The sequence below is a fragment of the Sylvia atricapilla genome, chromosome 3 (genome assembly GCF_009819655.1).
Source record: "Sylvia atricapilla isolate bSylAtr1 chromosome 3, bSylAtr1.pri, whole genome shotgun sequence".
Lineage (NCBI taxonomy): Eukaryota > Metazoa > Chordata > Aves > Passeriformes > Sylviidae > Sylvia > Sylvia atricapilla.
In genome coordinates, this window is record NC_089142.1 from 55,047,728 (window position 1) to 55,066,660 (window position 18,933).

The 18,933-nt window shown below is 35.9% G+C and overlaps 1 protein-coding gene across 1 annotated transcript in view; it reads left to right on the forward strand.

Annotated features, from left to right (window-relative positions):
* The window catches only part of ENPP1 (ectonucleotide pyrophosphatase/phosphodiesterase 1), a 52,762-nt gene that overhangs the window by 23,852 nt on the left and 9,977 nt on the right, over nt 1-18,933 (forward strand). Inside the window, exons 6-17 of the mRNA XM_066315394.1 lie at nt 1,557-1,654; nt 5,182-5,261; nt 6,605-6,724; nt 7,839-7,948; nt 9,129-9,194; nt 9,500-9,572; nt 11,278-11,386; nt 12,517-12,648; nt 14,236-14,267; nt 15,394-15,521; nt 16,552-16,621; nt 18,562-18,649. Of these exons, the coding sequence (XP_066171491.1) occupies nt 1,557-1,654; nt 5,182-5,261; nt 6,605-6,724; nt 7,839-7,948; nt 9,129-9,194; nt 9,500-9,572; nt 11,278-11,386; nt 12,517-12,648; nt 14,236-14,267; nt 15,394-15,521; nt 16,552-16,621; nt 18,562-18,649 (1,106 nt within the window). The remainder of the gene's footprint in view (nt 1-1,556; nt 1,655-5,181; nt 5,262-6,604; nt 6,725-7,838; nt 7,949-9,128; nt 9,195-9,499; nt 9,573-11,277; nt 11,387-12,516; nt 12,649-14,235; nt 14,268-15,393; nt 15,522-16,551; nt 16,622-18,561; nt 18,650-18,933) is intronic.

The following is an 18,933-nucleotide window of genomic DNA, read 5'->3' on the forward strand; positions in this document are numbered from 1 at the left end:
GCTTTAGTTTTGGCTTGCAAATCATTTATTTCTTGTTCCCACCTATGCCATCTAAATTTAAAAAACATGTTGCAAACATACATCTTAGAAATGCATCTAAAAGTTTTTTTCTGTCTGGGGTATAGGGTAGGCTATGTAGTAATTCTGACTAATGAAATCATTTTGGCTGAACTGTTGTCCAAATTGTTGACTAAAATTTTCTTAGGATAGACATGTTTTGGCTGCCTGACTATTCCTTAGTTTAATATAGTCACGTTTGTTTGACTGACGCACAGCTTGTAAATGTTTCATTTGTAAATGACTCTTCAGATTTTTTTGTGGGGTACATCACTAAAGAAATTGTCAACACTTTATAAATAATGTCATCTATCCTCACTGTTTTATTTTTGGAAATTAAAGTACAACAAGTTAAAAAATGTAAATATAAAAAGGGAAAATGAGCTTGCAATAAAGCAATATTATAAATATTAAATTGTTTTATGAAATTCTATATTTTGAATAGTTATTGCTGCACAGCAGTGATTTTTATTTTTTTTTTCAGTCTCAGGTGCCCTCATGTCTATAGGTCAAACACAGGGTATGTTTTCTTCAAAGAAGTTACTGATGTTACATAAGTTACTATTCCTGTCTGTGATGCAATGCTTTAAGTACTTACAGTTGGAGAGAAATTGTTTGAACAGTGCTGAATCTGGGAACACGTCAAGACTGGAAAACAGATCCTGTGGAGATTGGAAGGGGAGATTTTATTTTTGTTGGTTCCAGTGAAATCAATTTCTGAATTTATCTGTGAAGTTCCAGGCAGGAATGCTGTTACAGTGTTTCCAGTTTCAGGGCCACATTTTTGAGTTTGGAGATTGTTAGTACTTCGGTATCAGTAAGCAAATTCTTTTTGGTTGAATAATCTTTGTAAGATGAAAGGAAAAGTATGTGTTTTATGCAATTAAGACGCATACCCTGTACATTAGACTTGCTTACAGTCCTGTGCACTATATCTATCTATCTGTCTGTCAGTTAGTCTGTCTGTCTATCTATCTATCTATCTATCTATCTATCTATCTATCTATCTATCTATCTATCTATCTATCTATCTCCTTTTGTTTTCATCTAGGTTACAGATTGTTCAGGAGCAAAGTGAGTAAAGGAAAGTTTGGCTTTGCATTGCCTTATTTCCTTCCCTGCTCTTAGCTTGGGGTGAGAGAACAGGGATGGAGGGGCTGAGTGTTGCTTCAACGGGACTGATTTTAAGATAAGGAGTACCAAACCCACCAGATGGGTCACCTGAGCATCTTAGCTTGTTCTTCATTGTATCGGTGTGTTTGAAATCAGGTCTTGTCATGACTCTTCTGTGCATGCCCTACTGCAAACCTCAGCCTCTTTGGGTGGCTTGTTTGCTCACCACTGTGCCAGCAAAGCTTTCTGCTGAGGAGGACTTCCTTGGCCTGGCTTATAGCCCTATGATGGTCATTCCCACTGTCTGGGGGAAACTTTCTTGAATTTAGTGATAGGAAACTGTTTCTCAGAGCCTGTCTTTTAATATCCAATTTCTGTTTGTTCAGATTTACCAAGTCTCCAGTGTTGCTATTTTCATTGGATGGCTTCAGAGCAGAGTATTTGCAGACTTGGGGTGGACTTCTACCTGTTATTAGCAAATTACGTGAGTAGTTTCTTTGTCTAAGAAACATTATGACGTCTTACCTGAAAAAAACCACAGATGCAGCTTTGCTCACTCTCTAAAATTCTCACTCTTCTACCATGAATATGGAAGTTGTTGCCCTGAAGAACACCCATGCACAAAGAACTTGAGGTGTTGGAGAGTGGAAGGGCAAGAAAGAGAGGGCTTGAGGAAAGGGTCCTTTTGATTTTCAGTGAAATCTTATAAGTTATAGCCCCTGCTATATTTAGGAGGTGGATTTTTTTTGCTGTGACATTATTTTATTTCTTCAAAATAGAAGTAGATCCCTTTTACTCTGTGTCATTTCATATTTAGGTGGAATGGCTTTGGAAAATGAAAAGCAAGATAGAAAGCATTGGATTATATTTGGAAAAGAAGACAGAGAAGGAAGAGACTAAGAAGAGATGATATAGAAGGGCTGGTAGAAATGTAGTGAATCCAAGAAAACCTTAATTTAACAAACATTTCCAGAAGAAATATTCCCCAGCTTTTTTAGTGTCTTACTTGATTTGGTAGTGTCTAAATAATTTTAGTTACTTTTCCTGTTTCTGTTTTGGCTGTGGTCTGTAGAGAAGCGATGGTATTTCTTGTCTGAAAAATACGCCAATCTTCTTGACGTTCATAAATTACTACCTGGGGTGCCTGGTTTCAGTTTGACTAAAAATAAATCAGTAAAAATACTTGCTTTTTTACACAGTGGTTGTTATAACTTGAAGTGTTCCAGAGCATAACAATTCGCAGATGTATTTGAGGTTTTGGGTTCTTTTTAGTTATGTTCCGTGCTGGAATAAAATGAGACATTTGCAAAGTTTTCATTAGATGCATTTATAAAAAATTTAAACTCGAGGAGATTTCTAAGAGAGGCTGGCTAGTACAAATTATTCTAGCTCTGCCTGAGATACAAGATAGAAGGGTCATAAAACATCTGCATGGCTTCCAGTCTGCAAATCCACTTACACATGTAAGTAAAGTTTCTTCATTCTTTGGTCTGGGTAGACTACAGTGGGACTTCTGTCATTGACTTCTATGATTAACTTGTATTTCTCTTTGCACTGAACCCATGATAAATTCTGACCACTAAGAAATACAAATATCTTTGTATCTTCATCAAAGTAATTTCACTTCTCCACAGCTACAAGGTTTTTGATGGTCGAAACATATATTTTCAAAAGATTCTAATACCAGAATGCCTAATAATACATGTTTTATATCCAACAAAATACTTGCCCCAGTCTGGGGAGCATGTATTAATTCTGCATTATGTTTACACTTCTGAAGTACTCTGGATCATTTTTTGGTAATATGCCAGAAGGCTTTTACTATACAGTGTACTACAGGATCTTCAGCTTTCTTCTTTTTTCCCCTCATAGTAAAAAATGGGTGAAATGCTCAGATAAAGTAAGTTTTCCTTAGTAAGAGAAAAATATTCTCAATAATGAACATTGGTGTCACTGAGATGTATATCTCATAACACTCTGAGGGCCTGTGGCTTCAAATCTATATGTGCTTTATGTTCAATGTGTCCAAAAATGGTGGAAGCAGTCATATTGTAAAAACTTCTATATGACTGAGTAAATACTCCTGCAGGATTTTACTATTCAGAAAAAGGTAATGAAATCTATTCTTCTGTGTAAACAGGTAATAGTAGTGGATAAATTGCTTGACTATTGCTAAAAATTTGTATTAAATCATTTCAGAGTTCATAGATGTCCATTTATAAGACTATTAAATTTTCAAATAGAGACAGTTTAAAAATTACAGTGTACAGCTCTCACATTCAGTGACTTATTGGACTATTGGTTATGTGTTAAGTTAGGACCATGCTAAATGACTGGATTTTCATCTTTAAAGCCTTTGACGACCAGTGCAGAATTCCAATAGATAAAATATTGCCATTATTTCGTCCTGTTAATTCAGCCATGCTTGCAGTGATATTCTGGTGTGTCCTTGGAGAAATGTCTCAGAGCAGATGCCTGTAAGATTATCATAATTTCACTTCTACCATGTTTTGTTACACACTTACTCTCCCTCCTATTTGAAAGATGGACTATTCAACATGGAGCTGAGGGATTTTAGTGAACCCAGGTATAGCTGTGCTCCTGTGGTGTTGAGAGAAGACATTTTCATATACAATTATGCTGTGATATTTTAAGTTTTAGGTAAATTATCCTTTAGTCTAAAATCATTTTTTTGCTAAGGCAATGAGCCAAAAAGATTAAAGATAACTCTTATGGAAAGTCCTAGCAAAACTCTCCTAGGATTTCTGGCAAATTTTTTTAAGTGTGTTTTTCTATTACTTTAAAAGCAAAATAAAACAAAACTAAAAAAGCAACCTCCCCAGCCACCCACACCAAAAAACTAAGATTTTGGAAAACAGTCTCAACAACAGATTTGTAAGTAGTTGAAATATGCTAGGTGTTTTCCAGTAATAAAAAAGATACAAGTGATTATTTGTTACTACAGAACATAAGTGTGGGAGGGGATGCCCGTGTGACTTGAGAGGATTTATTTTTCTGGTCTGGCTTCTTTTATCTTGATTAGCTCAAATTGATTATTTCAACTGAAATCTAATTGAACCCAAATCCAATCAGTTCAAAGTACCTTGATGCAACACTTCCTGTGTTATGTAGCCTTTAATTTCTATTCTATTTATATTATATATAATTACCCAGAGTCATCGTGAAGATGACCCAGTGATGTTCTTCCTATTGGATCATTAGTTTTCATTCTTTAACATCTGTTGAAAGCAGTTTTGGTTTTTTTTTTAGTTGTCATGAGGGCATTTTTTTTTCTTTATGAAAATTGGGACCCACACATTTGCTGGTGGAAATTTAGACCCTAAATAAGGTTTGCCCAGTTGTTTTGGCCTTGATAATGCCTCTTCATACTAGCAAATGCAGTACACTAATCTCCCTAAACCCTATGATTTGTATGTTCACATAAACTTTGACATTCATCCTACAATAAGAGCTTATTTTTGTATTTTGAAAGCCCCACAAACAAGAAAGGAAAACTGCAAAGTAAGCAGTGATTTGACTGATAACGTAGAGAGCCAGGCACCACTGTGTCAGTGGCCACTTCATCTCTGGGAGCACCCAGAGATAAGTGTCTGGTTGGTCTCAAGCTGCAGACTGCACTTACTGCATACCAGGGCAACTTAGAGGGTGTGATTTCTTTCATTTTTCTGTCTTATCTGTACATTCTTTTCACAAAGACAATAGGTTTTGCTCATGTTGCCATGAGCAATGTGACCATTGCAGTCACCCCTTAGACATACATAAAATTTGTGTTAATAGGCATTTAGTCAGCTTGTAAATGAATATGGGAATAAAACTTAGGTCCACAATTTTGAAGAGTGAAAGCTTTCTAGAAATATATTCTGGCTTGTTTTTGGTTGTTTTTTTTTTTTTTTTTTTTTTTTTTTTTTAATCAGTATACATCTTTATGAGAGAAACTTGCAAGATTCTTATTTCAGTAATGTTGCTGACTTTCTTTGTTACTTCCTCTAGAGAAATGTGGAACATACACTTCAAGTATGAGACCAGCATATCCTTCAAAAACCTTTCCCAACCATTACTCCATTGTCACAGTAAGAATTCCTGTATATTATGTTTCTACTACTGTTCATTATCAAGTTTTTTCCAAGGGAATAGTGTACTTTGATGCATTATTAAAATAATTTGATTTCCCTTCAGAATAGGGAAAATTATGTATTATATTTATGTAATTTTGGTTAATAGCTATTATGTAACACTACAGCTAAGTGGCCAGATCTAATGTAAGTAAATCCAGTCCTTGCAAGAGTAGGTGTAAAAAATCCCATGTAGCCAAAATCACATCACTTTACAACTTCTCATTTATGTAAATATTTCCATTAAAGTGCAGTTCTCTCTCTTGGAGTGGGAGCAGCCTGACTGCTTTAAGTTGCCAACCTTATTCCACATCATTAAGGTGGCCTGGCAAGATGAAAAGAAGGGTGTGGAATGAGAGGAAAGACTTGAGCATCATGCTGATACTGGCTCTCTATGATGTACTGTACCCAAGCCTGCATAGAAATGTCACAAAGCTGATCTTGCAAATTTGCCACCTCTTGCATATAGGAGGAAAAAGAAAAATGGAGGTTTTCCAACATAAATGCAGGGCTGAAAGGCCAGGACAACCTTTTTAGTTTCATCATGCCACAACTAAGTTCAATCAAATACTAGGATTTGCACTTTCTTATCTTCCAGTTTGTCAAGACCTTTGGTAGGAGCACAAGTTCATGAAATGCTTAATTGTGTAATCCTCACAAATCTCTGTGACTAAATATGCAAATAAGAGGCATTAATCATGCCCAGCAGCCATGTGAGGTGTACAGTGCAGAGCTTTATCTCCATTCCTTATTCTTGTGAAAAAGTAGCAAAGTTCTAATGGTGGTGATGTTTTATCCCTTATAAATGTAAAAAGGAGCTAGTCTGCTTAAAGACAGAGCACAAAGTCTGCTGAAACTACCCAGGACCTGGTGCCTGCACTACTTTGCTTCATTGCTCACGTAATGGTTTTCTAGAGTGGGAGCTTTTGCTCATGTGATGGAGGTCTAACATAGGTAATTGCTTTATCTTTGGTACTAAAGACACAACAAAGGTGTGAACTCAAACAGTGTCTTTCAGATTGATCCCAAAGGACAGTGCCTAGTTGTTGTTGTTGTTGTTTTTTGTTTGTTTGTTTTTCTGTTTTGTTTTTTTTTTAATCTCACTGAGAAGCAAATAAGGGTTGGAAGGTAGGGCTTGGAAGCAATGAGAGATAATACTGCTGAATTTGGATCCTGAGCTACTGGTGGAGTAGAAGTCACCAGCAGAGTGTCTATTCAATGGATATATTTGTCTAAAGGACATGTTGCAGTAGCTGGAAAGTTCTTCAGATCATTGCAACAAGGCATGCTCTCAATTACAGGGGCTGTATCCTGAATCTCATGGTATAATTGATAACAAGATGTATGACCCCAGAAGAAATGCATCCTTCACCCTTAAAAGTGAGGAGAAGTTTAATCCGCGGTGGTACCAAGGCCAGCCTGTAAGTATTAATACCCTTCTGAGAATGTACATCACTCTGTTATGTTACTTAATATCGTCTGGATGCATAGTGATGTTGAAAGAGTACAGAGGGTAATTCTAAGTCAGCCAAGAAGTGTTGCTCAGCACCACTAGGAATTGCGCTGCTGCAGCCGCAAAATAACAAATGAAACAAAATGTAACAGGTTTTGTTAAACCCAATGCTCCCTAAAGAGAGTGCTGGCTTAAAGTATCTAATGTAGCTACCAGATTTTGGTCTGTTTTTAACATGAATGGGCTTGCAGTTAGCTTCTGTGAGGAAATCAACAGACCAGTAAGTTTGAGTAATAAGAAGCACTAAAAAGGTTTATGCTCTGCTTAAATTACTTGTAAGTCTAAAGACGTGGTTTTAGAAGAAATTGTCTCAGGTTGGTCATACACCTATGGCAAAGCTGAAGAGATTGCCGTGAAAATGAAGTGGCATGGAAAAGTCTGAGTAAGCACTAGCCTGAAGAATAGCAAGGGATCAGATGTAACTGTTTAGTGTGTGGGGAAGACTGAGGATTTGTTTTTTTATGTTTGTTTGGTTGGTTTTTTTCCTTGAGGAAGGAATACACAGGTTACAGGCTTGCAATACAACTTGCAGGCCTCTGGGAATAGAGTGGTGTATGAGCTAGGCGGGAAACATACAGAAGGCATAACTCTATAAACCATGAGAGCAGCAGGAAAATCAAAGGAACTGACTTAATGCTGTTTCCAAATGTCAAGAGTGTGTGGGACGTAGGTCCTTGGAATATTCCCACCCCTTCGTGTGTCACCATTTTTGAGATATTTCCCCTTCCTGGTGTTCAGCCATGGTTCTACCATTGCATTTCTACTAATTGTTCCTACCTCTGTCTTGGCTCTCTGTGGCATTGCAGCAGTAGGGATGGGAGGGTTTGCCACAAGGAATCAGCCTACAAGATGGACCTGGGTTGCAGATAGCAATGACAGGCAAGATTGACTGGAGTGCTCAGTGAGACTATTAGTTTCTGATCTTGCTGAAGGGTGCAGGGTTGCTGGGGGTGGCCGTGGGCCTGGCAGTCTCTCAGCTGATTCAGTGATGGGCACTAACGATGGCAAATGCTCTCTGGCAGATTTGGCTCACAGCCATGTACCAAGGGCTGAAAGCAGCAACGTTCTTCTGGCCTGGGTCTGATGTAGCAGTGAATGGAACCTTTCCAAACCTGTATGAAGTGTACAATAGGTATGTTAACACCTGTGTCTCCGAGGAATATTTGACTTTAAAGATTGCAGTGGGACAGATGCCAGAGAAAGCGTAATTTTCCCCCCTCTACTTTTCTAAACAATTTTGTACAATGGGGAAAAAAGACTAGGATCCAATTAACTTTGTTTCAGTATAATGTAGAGCCTTTGTTTAATTATCTTTTCATTCCTCAAGAAATGTTTTAATGGTAAGATGTGTAAAAATCAGCTTTAAGCATAACCAGCTTTGAAGCTCTAGTGCTTTACTCTTTCTGTTTATAAAAACTTTTTATGGCTGGCATAGAATATTTCAATCCAAATTTCTCATGTAGTGAATGAATCAGGCTTTGATGTGATACTGTCCATGAAAACTAAAGTTATGTTGTTGACTCTGGTGAGCTGTTCCAATTTCAGATTATTTTCATAACAGATTTTGAAAATATTAAGTCACTGATATTTTAGTCAGTGATTGCTCTTCACTGCAATTAAACATTTTCTGCTTAATGAAAATGTTCATCACCATTTATTCAATAATCTCAAATCTTGCCCAAGAAATCAGGCCCCTCATTTCTATCTTAGGATCATTTTCTGTTCTTTTACCCTTCATACAGGATGGAATTTTTGATTCTTGATTTGCTCCCTATGTTTTCTTCCCTAGGAACTGATGGCACACTGTTACTTGAACTTGTGTTAAACACTGAATACTTACTTTGTGTGCGTGCCTCATGTTGTTAGTCAAGGTGCTTGTTGTTGATCTACTTCAGTAATTGATTCAGAGATCTATGTTACTTTGTAACATGAGAAACTTTTATTCAACCTATTTAAATTTAAAATACCCAACCCCACTCCTAAAGCATGACTTTTTCAAAACAAAATATAGCAATAAAAGCCTGCGTATGACTTTGCACCTTGAGGCCAATCATTTGCTTTGTATTATGAGCAAAAGCACTACTGGGAGCATTATTCTAATCATATTGGGAACAATATTTAAGATAGATTTCGATCAGGCCATAAACTCCTGTAGGGTCAATTAGCATAGAGAAATTTGTATCCTGCTAAAAAGCCTGTAATGATTTTTTTTTTTTTTCTGCTGAAGTACAGTGATTTTTTAGTAATGTATGTCAAAAAAATTCAACTCATGGAAATACATGTTTGGTTGATATTGTGTTATTTTGATGCAGCTCAGTCCCCTTTGAAGAAAGAGTGGTGACTGTCCTTCGCTGGCTGCAGCTACCTGAAGATGAAAGGTAGGTGTACACTTTGAAGTAAGTTTCTGTTTGAGTGGTATTGTAATGAATTACCTTGTAAACACAGTTTCTTTTTTAAACAATATCTTGTGCTTTATTCTAACAGTGTTAAAATATTACATAGTGCAAACCTGTTTCTATGACTGAAAACTTTTTAAATTAAGTTGCATCTCTCCATTTAATGTATTTATCCTCTGAATGACAGCATTGCTTCCAATATTTGATCTCCATTGTTGAAATATAAGCTCTTCAAACTGTCTCAACATGTATGTAAAATATTACATTTTTGGTACTGTTTGATATAGACCACACTTTTACACTCTGTATTTAGAAGAACCAGATTCCTCGGGCCATAAGTTTGGACCAGTAAGCAGTGGAGTAAGTAGTTTTGTAGTTTCTTAATTTTTTTTTTTTTTTTAAATTTGAATCTTTGCACTGACTCTATAACTTCTATAATTCTTGTTAGGTAACTGAGATCATGCGAAGTATGCTTTTTAGGAAAAAAAATTGTGAATAGTTCATCCATGATTAACATTGATTTAAAGCATAATAGCCTGTTCAGTAAGACTAATTTTTATTTTCTTTATTTCAATAACTTTTAAATTACCAATGCATGTTTGGATATATCTTGTATGTTCTTTTATCTGCTCCTACTAATAGTTCATGTTGATTTTTGGCAGGGGAAGGGGAATGAAAAAAATTTGTATATTTTCAATTTAGCAAGAACAGGGGTTTGCATAACAATGTCCTAGTTGTGGTGGTGAAGTATTCATGTTACAATTGTCATTCATTTCTCTTCACTCTCAGTGCTAAGGTTAGGTGGATTTTGGCTTTATTTCCCTGCAGTTATAATTTATGCCTTCTCAGAAACAGACAAATAAATGAAACATTGGCCCCATCACCATCTGTCATTTATTATATCAGTCTGTGATTTCTTAATTTAGTAAGAAGTCTTTGGGACTTCTACTGTCTTAAAAAGTACTGAATAGCTTTACATTTTAAAAAACCAAAATGAAAGATGCAAAGAAAAATGTTCTTGGATATTCAGGACCTTTGTAAAATTCTCCCATCTTGAACAGTCAGGGAGTTTAGGCATCAGTAGATTTAGCTTCAGTGGTGGCAAGAGTAACAAAAGCTCTTGCCAATTCCTCTTGAGATGTGAGTAGTTGCTATTCATGTAAGGAAGTAGCAGGCATAATTGGAACTGTAGTATAGGGACAATGGTTAAATTGGCTATCTTTCTCTTTGATTAATAAGTGGATCTAATGTTCTGTATGTTGGGAATGCTCTGGAGACAAAGACCCTGAGGATTTATATATAGTCTCTGCAGGAACATCTCTTCTTTGTTGATACAAAGCAAGACAGCTTGTGCTACTAGTTCAGTGAGGTGACAAAATGACTTCATTTGGAAAATGCCTTTTTTTTTTTTTTAACCTAGTAAGTATTCAAAAGTAGCTCCAGTGCTGTACCTCTGCAAATGAGCTTGGGCACCAGACCCCTGATCACAAGCAGTGCAGGTAGTTCATTGTTTGGCTTTTCTAGTTTCCTAAAAGCAGTTTGACTGGATATTAGTCTCAGAGCACAATTTCAAGGATAGTTTGCTCCAGTTCCCAACAGGCATTTTGAGGAAGTGTATTGCAGGCTTGACTTCCTCTGTTCTATACAACACATCAGTATCTGCATCCTTTGTCATTCTCTGTTGGCCTTGGTTGTGCCCAAGCACAATGCATCAAGCATCCTTGATTTCATACTTCAAAGCCACCCTCACTAGTTATAATCTGTGAGGTGTTTTCTGTGAGGTGTTTTTTTTGTTTGTTTGATGCTTTTGTTTTGGGTTTTTTCTCCTTTTTTAAGCATCTGCAACTGAAACAACACATAAAAATGTGTAGCTGTGTCATGGTGCAGTAGTGGACAGAAAAAAATTGGGTTAAGGGCTGTATAGTGTAGATACAGCTAGTCTTCTGTAGGTGGAGGTAACTCTGAACAGTGCTGGTGATTTGCAGTCTGCAGGCTTTCTTTTTTATTTATACATATTTAACAGTATTTTTAGCACTTACTTTACATTCTTATTTTTGTCCTGCAGGTCATTATGGCATTACAGAGAGTGGACAAAATAGTAGGGATGCTGATGGATGGTCTAAAGCAAATGAACTTGCATAAATGCCTGAACATTATTTTTGTATCAGATCATGGTAAATTTCATTTTATAACATATATCAGAACTTTGAATGACTGTCTTTATAAAATAATATTCTGAATTTTTACTTATATGTTTCTGGCAAGGTTAATGAAGCAAGTAATATCTATAAAATATATTTTATATTTTTAAGATGATATGAAAGATAATCAGTGTGAGAGAGAGACTATTTTAATGAGGGGGTAAAGAAGTGGAGAACATAGAGAGGAATTAAGTAATTTTCATATTTTATTTCTAATTCCTTTTGTGAACATTACCAGATGATAAAAGAAATAGAATTAAAAATGTGAACTGTAAAAAAATAGATTTGATTTTCTTCTGTCTTTTAACTATGCTGCACAGCAATAGATTATGAACTGCTGAGGAACTGAAAATACAAGCCATATCTTCCTTTCCATTATCAGTTCCCTTATAGGTTATTAGAATGTTGTGAATATGAAACTTTCATTTATTTTTCTTGCTTTTCTGTATATCTGGAATTATTTCTATAAGTTATATATTTAACTATTTTTTCCTACTTCTTTTTTTGACAAATAAGCACACTTTGATGCAGCACAAAATTGACTTGGAATGATGCAAGCCAAATATCTGTACATCCTTAAAAAATTATGGCATTAATGGAGTGTAAACCTGCCAGGAATTATTTAAAGTAAGAGTTCAAATGCAATAAGCAAATTATAAGCAATAAACTTTGGCTTCTGAAAAGTGATAAAGAGCACTGGGAGAAAGACCAGTCAATAATTTTGTGCTTATCAGGTGTTTTTTAGATAGGTACTGAACATTATTAAGTAAGATACTGGGCTAAATCAATATTTAGTCTGACTGTTACTACTGTTCTTATGCTCATAAGAGCTCTTTTCTGTTTAAAGAAGAAAGTTTGTCTGTTTACTAAATTTGAGAGTCTTTCTCAGCTGAGGAAATAGCTGATAGTGTTTATCTGCGCTTTTTTTTAATCTTCTATACATGAGTCTTGTGCTCTTCCTGGGTCAGATGTCTTGGGATTGCTGATAAAAATACCAGAAAAATTACATTTATGACTTGTACAACTAAAGTTACATGTCTCCTTAGAAAGGTGACTCTACACTGATATTCCCATTTTAGAAGGAAATGTATTTCCTTTCACAGGGATGGAAGTAGGGACCTGCAGAAAAACAGCATATCTGAACAGCTATCTGGACAATGTTCAAGATTTCATAGTTGTTCCTGGTCCTGCAGCTCGTCTAAGACCTAATAATGTTCCAGATGAGTATTTCTCTTGTATGTAGTTGCTAAACTAACTTTTGTTATTTGGTTATATGTTTTTGTACTTTACAAATACAAACTTAGGATCGACATATTCCATTAGTAAACTTGAGTGAATGCCAACTAGGGACAACCTGGGCAATGATGAAGAGGAAATACTGAGTAGTGTTTGCACTTGTGTTTTTAAAGAACATTTGACTTTCCAAGTCTGAAAGTATATTTGAATCCCACATTCAGATACACAAAAACATTTTGTGGGCTGCCTCAAAGTTACCAACTGCAAACGCCTCCTGCCTTGTGAATGGCATTCCTTTGAATAAGATCACATGTGCACAAGACAGCCCAAAAATCCTCCCTTCATGTCTCACCTCATTTCCTAATTCATTAAGTTTTGTATAAATTCGCGATGTTTCTGTCTTAGAGAAGTGTTAAATTGTTACTATCACTTATATATTACTTTGAATATTATGTTTTCTAGTTATTAAAAATTGGCCTAATGGCCTGACAGTAATTGCAAGTAAACTGCAAGAAAACATAAATAATAAAACTGAGTAAATATCAATGAATATTTATAAATTTTGAACGTTGATTTGTTAAGCAGTCTTATTTTAGGCAAACATTTAATCCCTGCAATTTTTGGTACTTTTTAATGTTAAATGCAGGAGCTTTATTCTTGTTTTGTAGTATTTTTGGGTGGGTTGAGGTTTTTTTCTGTGGAGATTATTGTTCTCTGTGCCCTTCACTGCTTTATGCTATTCTAAACTATTTTAAATGTTTACTTGGAGAACATGGGAGTCAAATGCTGTTTGAGGTTCTCCCTGGAGAAGTTCAGGAAGAAGAGAAGTAGTACATCTCCTCCTTTGGACATGTGCACTGTTAAAATGAAGTAGCATGGCTGTCTTTGTAGCACTGCATGTATCTGTGCAGGAATTATGAATGGTTCTCTTGCCAGGGTAATCCTTTAGGTACTTGAGTATTGGATATCAGAGTCAGGACAGTGTAACTGTGAAACGTAGTGGGCGTGTGTTACACAAAATGTCAAACAACGTGATGTAATGGTCCCTTTTGGCTTGAGCCTAAGCATCTGAAACTTAACCAGATTTCTTTCTAAGGCTATTTGGTAGACAAAACTGCTGTCTCCTGGTAGTTGCATTTGTGTCTTTTTCTTTATAAGCTTATTAGGGAAGAAAATTTCACCTTGATTAACACAGCATGTAGTTGCTTCTTTTCTGAAAACTTGTTGGATTATTTTTCTAACTGTGACTAATATACTTAACATGTAAATATAGTTAACTTTTAGCTAATAAAATTAACTAACGTTTAACTAATATAGTTTAAATTCAAAGCTGTAAATAAGAGCTTTAAGGGAAAAGCTTTAAGGAAAGATAAGGGGAAGAGAGGCTGAACTAAAATTTTATAAAAGCAATAGCTTGACATTTTAGGCATAATCTTGCTCTCTATATGGTTTTCAATCTGGAAAAATAATTTCTTATGCACAGGAATTTATTGAAACATCATTTGTATTATGGTATGGGAATGCTTTCATTTTACATCTGATCTTTTTTAACTTAGGTGACTAATACTTACATATGATTCTTCCAGTTAATTATGAAGGCATTGTCAGAAACCTCACAGTAAGTGTTGTCTTATCTGTTGCTCTATCTTAATTTCTGCTGACATTTACAGGTATTTCATAGCATTAGCTGTTTGCTGGGCAACTCACATACTATCTGTACTTTGGATCAGTGACAGGATGAGGGGACATTATCTTATACTGCACAAGGGGAAGTTTAGGTTGGACATTTGGAAGAATTTTTTCTAGTTGACAAGGTGATGTTCAATCATAGTTGTACTTGATGATCTCAGAGGTCTTTTCCAACCTAATTGATTCTGTGTGTGACCTTTGGTTAACAACAATAACAATGACAGCAAAGTAGTTCCGCACAGGGGATGGTGAAAATTGAATGAGGTGACATACAGTCATCAGGTTGAACTAAGGCTTTGTGTTCATTTCTCTGCATTGTGCTGCTCTTCCAGCTGGAGAACTTGTGTATCTGGACCATACTAGCTGAGGGCCATATCAGTGTAAAGCTCAGTGTGTTTCCAGGACACACACAGGATTTTCTTGCTCACACCTTTTTGATAAACAGTTTTGAGAGAGGATATTAAATTTTAATTTTTTTTTGGGGGGGAGTGGGGTGGTGGGGCGTGTGTCAGTTGCAGTTTAATGAATTTGGTTTTTAGCTCTGTCCCTGGCTTCTGTTCTCATCCCTGCACTGTAATATGCTTGCCTCTTATTTGTGCAGACACTGCTGTTGGTGAGAACAATACTGTTTGTATAGGTTACTTCAGTATTCAAAAATTCCAGTATTACAGTAGAGATTTTGTTTTGTGGGTATTTTTTTCCTTTTAAAAATCATTAGTGGATCTTGGTTCGTAAAAAAGTTTATTTAGAGTGATCAGTCTAAAAGCTGTAAATGTCTGTTACCTTCTCTATAATGGAGCTGTAGACTTTTTGCACTGGACAGTCTCCTATCACTTGTGAAAGTACCACGATGTTCATGTCTTAGTGTAATTCTTTATTAATTCTATGCAGTACCTTTTGGTTCTGTACAATTGTAGGCTGTAAGAAAAAGAAAAAAGGAAGTTTGTGGAAGTTATTGCAGACTATTTGCAATTGATGTGCTTTGTAAGAGCTGTGCATGACACAGAATATGCATTCCACCAAAATTTCCTTATGTTTTAATTTAAACATTTCAGTGCATCAAACCAAACCAGCCTTTCAAAGCTTACATGAAACAGCTGCTACCCAAGCGTTTCCATTATTCCTATAATGACCGGATTGAACCGCTGCACTTTTATTTAGACTCCCAATGGCAGCTTGCTCGGTAAGTTACAGTTCTCAGTACCCAACTGTACAACAAATAATTTCTTATTTTCTCTTCCAAGTGCTTAGAGTTCACTGATAGCTGTCAGAGTGTGATATTCTTGTTTGTCATCGCCAAGGGACATTGCAAAAGAGCAATGCATGCTTTTTTCTGCAGGCTTTGCTGGCCTGGGGAGGCTTAAATTCTAAACTGGCAGCCATTGATATTCTCCCTCTGCTGGGTATGGAGGTAGTGGCAGGTTAGAAACTAAGCTCCTCATTCTCAGATACTTGAGCACATCTTGCCATGCTATAGGAATTTGCAAAGCGAGTCCCTGAAAGCAGAGCATGTAAATAATTTCTAGGTTAAATCAGTCTTGCAAATCATTAAACTTACTGAATCCATGGTAGTTAATTACCTTTTGTGTTTTGATGAAAGAATTTGGAAGTCCCAGAACAGCGGTATCTGTTGTAATGGTATTAATTTTAACCACCACTGTGATACTTCAGGGCTTTCATCATGGAAGAGTCTTTCAGTGCACCTCTTCAGTAAGTTCTGTTGTGTAACGCTGTAGACATGTGCAAGTTGTGCAAATCAGGTTTGGGTTAATAGAACTGTGTGCTTGCATGGTGTTTTTAGACCTGGCACAGCCTGGATGTTTATTGGACTCTAAGATTCCTGTCTAAATTAGATTAATGTTTTTATTAAAAAATATTGAGAATATACTTACACAAGGTATTGTAAAGTTGTTGCCCAGGTGACAGTGAACTGAAAATCTGTTATTCTGAAATGAAATCTTTATTTCATATGTCACGTGCTTTGACTTTAAATTACTCTGATGGACACATGAAAATTCCAAAGGGATAACATTTGCAGAGAAAAATTAACGTTCTGAGTTTGAAGGCATTCTCTTCACAAGCACTAAGACTTCTCATTCCCTATAGACAAACCTCTAAGTATCTTTAAACAGAGAAGTAAAGAAATCACCACTGAATATACTTTATGTTGGTATGATTTGAAAAGTGTGAGTTAAACTGTGTATTTTTCATAGAAAACCATCTGAGATTAAAAGCTGCAAAGGTGGATTCCATGGCTCAGACAATCGCTTCCCCAGTATGCAGGTAAGCTTTAACCTTATGTTAGCTCTTATTTTTACCTTCTTCTATTTCCAAATACTGTGTTTGCTGGATGTTGAGTAGTTTGGTGTTTTTTTTTAAGATCTGTGGTAATATTCCATATGCAGTTTAAGAAATCAAACATTTGTTGGACTGATACTGTGATGTATTGGATAACCCACACAAAAAATGGAGGGTCTTGAACTTCTCTGTAATGAGAAATGGGAAGAGCTCATAGGGAAACATGAAATCACATCCTTAGTTTTGTATAATTTGGGGAAGTCACTTAAACAATCCTCTGCCTTAATTTCTCCTATCAATAAAATGAAAGCAAATATTCTTGATTTCAAAAAGCTGTTTTCAGTATTAAACCATTGTGAGGTACTTGGAACTGTTACAGCGAATATGTGTAAACACATTTATAAAGAGAAATATGTGTATTATGTGGACTTTGTAGGTCTTCTCATGAAACTTGTTTTCAATAATTTTCTTTCTTAAAAGCCTTTTATTTTCATGTGTTGTAGAATTATACAGTGTTGGCATCAAACTGTTTTTTTTTTTTAAAGTCTTAATCTTGCATCAATTTACTCTTCCAGGCTTATACTTCTTCCCTGATTTGACAGTGGAAAACCTGTTAATAGTGTTTCTAGTAATGGGTTAAAATTAGCAAGCCACGTGATGCCAAATGTATTCCATCTCTCTCTGCTGCAGTTTGACTGTGTAAATTTTTTCAGTAGATTGACTCTATTCAAACTTTTTTTGCCACACTTGGGATTGTCAAGTTCATAAGACCCCTAAAAAGTCTATATAGTTTATCCTTTTTGTGGTTAACATTATAGCAGCGTTTCATACTCTGTCATTACCAAAAACAATAGAAAGGAGATACTGTGTCCCTGTCTCGTCTGGTTCAAATTAAGCTGGTTGAGTACATTATTAGCCTGCAGATTCTATTATCAACAGTTGCAAAATAATGCCCTGCGTTACGTTTTAATCTCAAAAAAGGAGTACAGTGTTGAGTTTTAGCCTGTTTTTGCCACACAGCTATGAAATCTGAGACAACTGCATTGTTTGCAAAGAGCTTGGAGATCTTACCCAGGGATGTGCTATACAGGGTAAAACATCCGTCACTCATTCAATAACTTGATACCACAGATGTGTGCAATCTGTTTCTCTTCATTAAAAATAAGCTGAATAACTGAGGATAAGTTTTAAAACAACGTTTTTGGCAGCAGTTGAGCTTAAGCATTTGTTGCCCTTGCCTCTTTGTTGATGCAGCAAACCCTGCAGTATGCTGGTGTAAAATTGGTGTGGCTGCAGTGTGAAGTAGGTTGGGGAGTTGAACCAGAAGGAAAAGAGCGAGTAGGAAAAAAAAAAAAAAAAAAAAAAAAAAAAAAAAAAAAAAAAGAAAAGGTTTTTGAACTGGCAGCATTCCTGGATCAGGCCCAGTACAGCTCAGGAAATGGTGCAAGAAGAAAGAACAGCTGCAAACCAGGCATGGAAGTCTACGATCTTACCATTGCTTAAACCATGTAACGCATTGCTACCAACAGATGTTTTTATAGCCCCAAGTTAAAAGCTTCCAAATTGTTTATGGGATGTGATACGTGGTGCTTACTTTGGGTCAACATTTCCATTAAATCTTTTAAAGCATTTAAGAAAATACCTTTTAATTTCTTCAAAAGCAGAGAAGAACAACAGATCATAAATGGCTAAAAGCAACAGTGAGACAGAAATGGGCTTCCTGATACTCTTCTGCTGCTTTTTAAAATGATTATTATATATCTACTTTTTTTAAAAGAAAAACACATGCTTTTGACTTGATACATACAGTGTTGGTAAAGTCAAGATTAAGTTCTTGGAAGAAAATGCCCTCTGAGTATGAAGATAATTTTCACTTCAACTTGTCTTAAACAGAATTCCACTATACTTTTCTCTGTAAATTCTAGGCTATCTTTATTGGTTTTGGACCAGGATTCAAGTTTGGTACTCAAGTTGATCCATTTGAAAACATTGAAGTGTATAATTTAATGTGTGGTAAGTACAATGGATGGGGGTCAGTTTTGTTCATTGTAAATCTAGTAACAGATTGTTAAGCGTCCTCAGAAACTCATCCTAAAGAGTTGCTAATGATTTTCACAATTCGGCTGTTTGTTTTTCTGAGAAAGGGCCATCTTTAAATGACTAACAGCAGTTTACGATCTACTTGTCAGGCTACCTTGTAAATCTGTTTTCCACTGGTCACACTGTGTATTCCTCTGGCTTTTCCAGAGCTGGTGTTTTGGCTCACCACTACTAAAAATGGCTACTTCATAATCTCT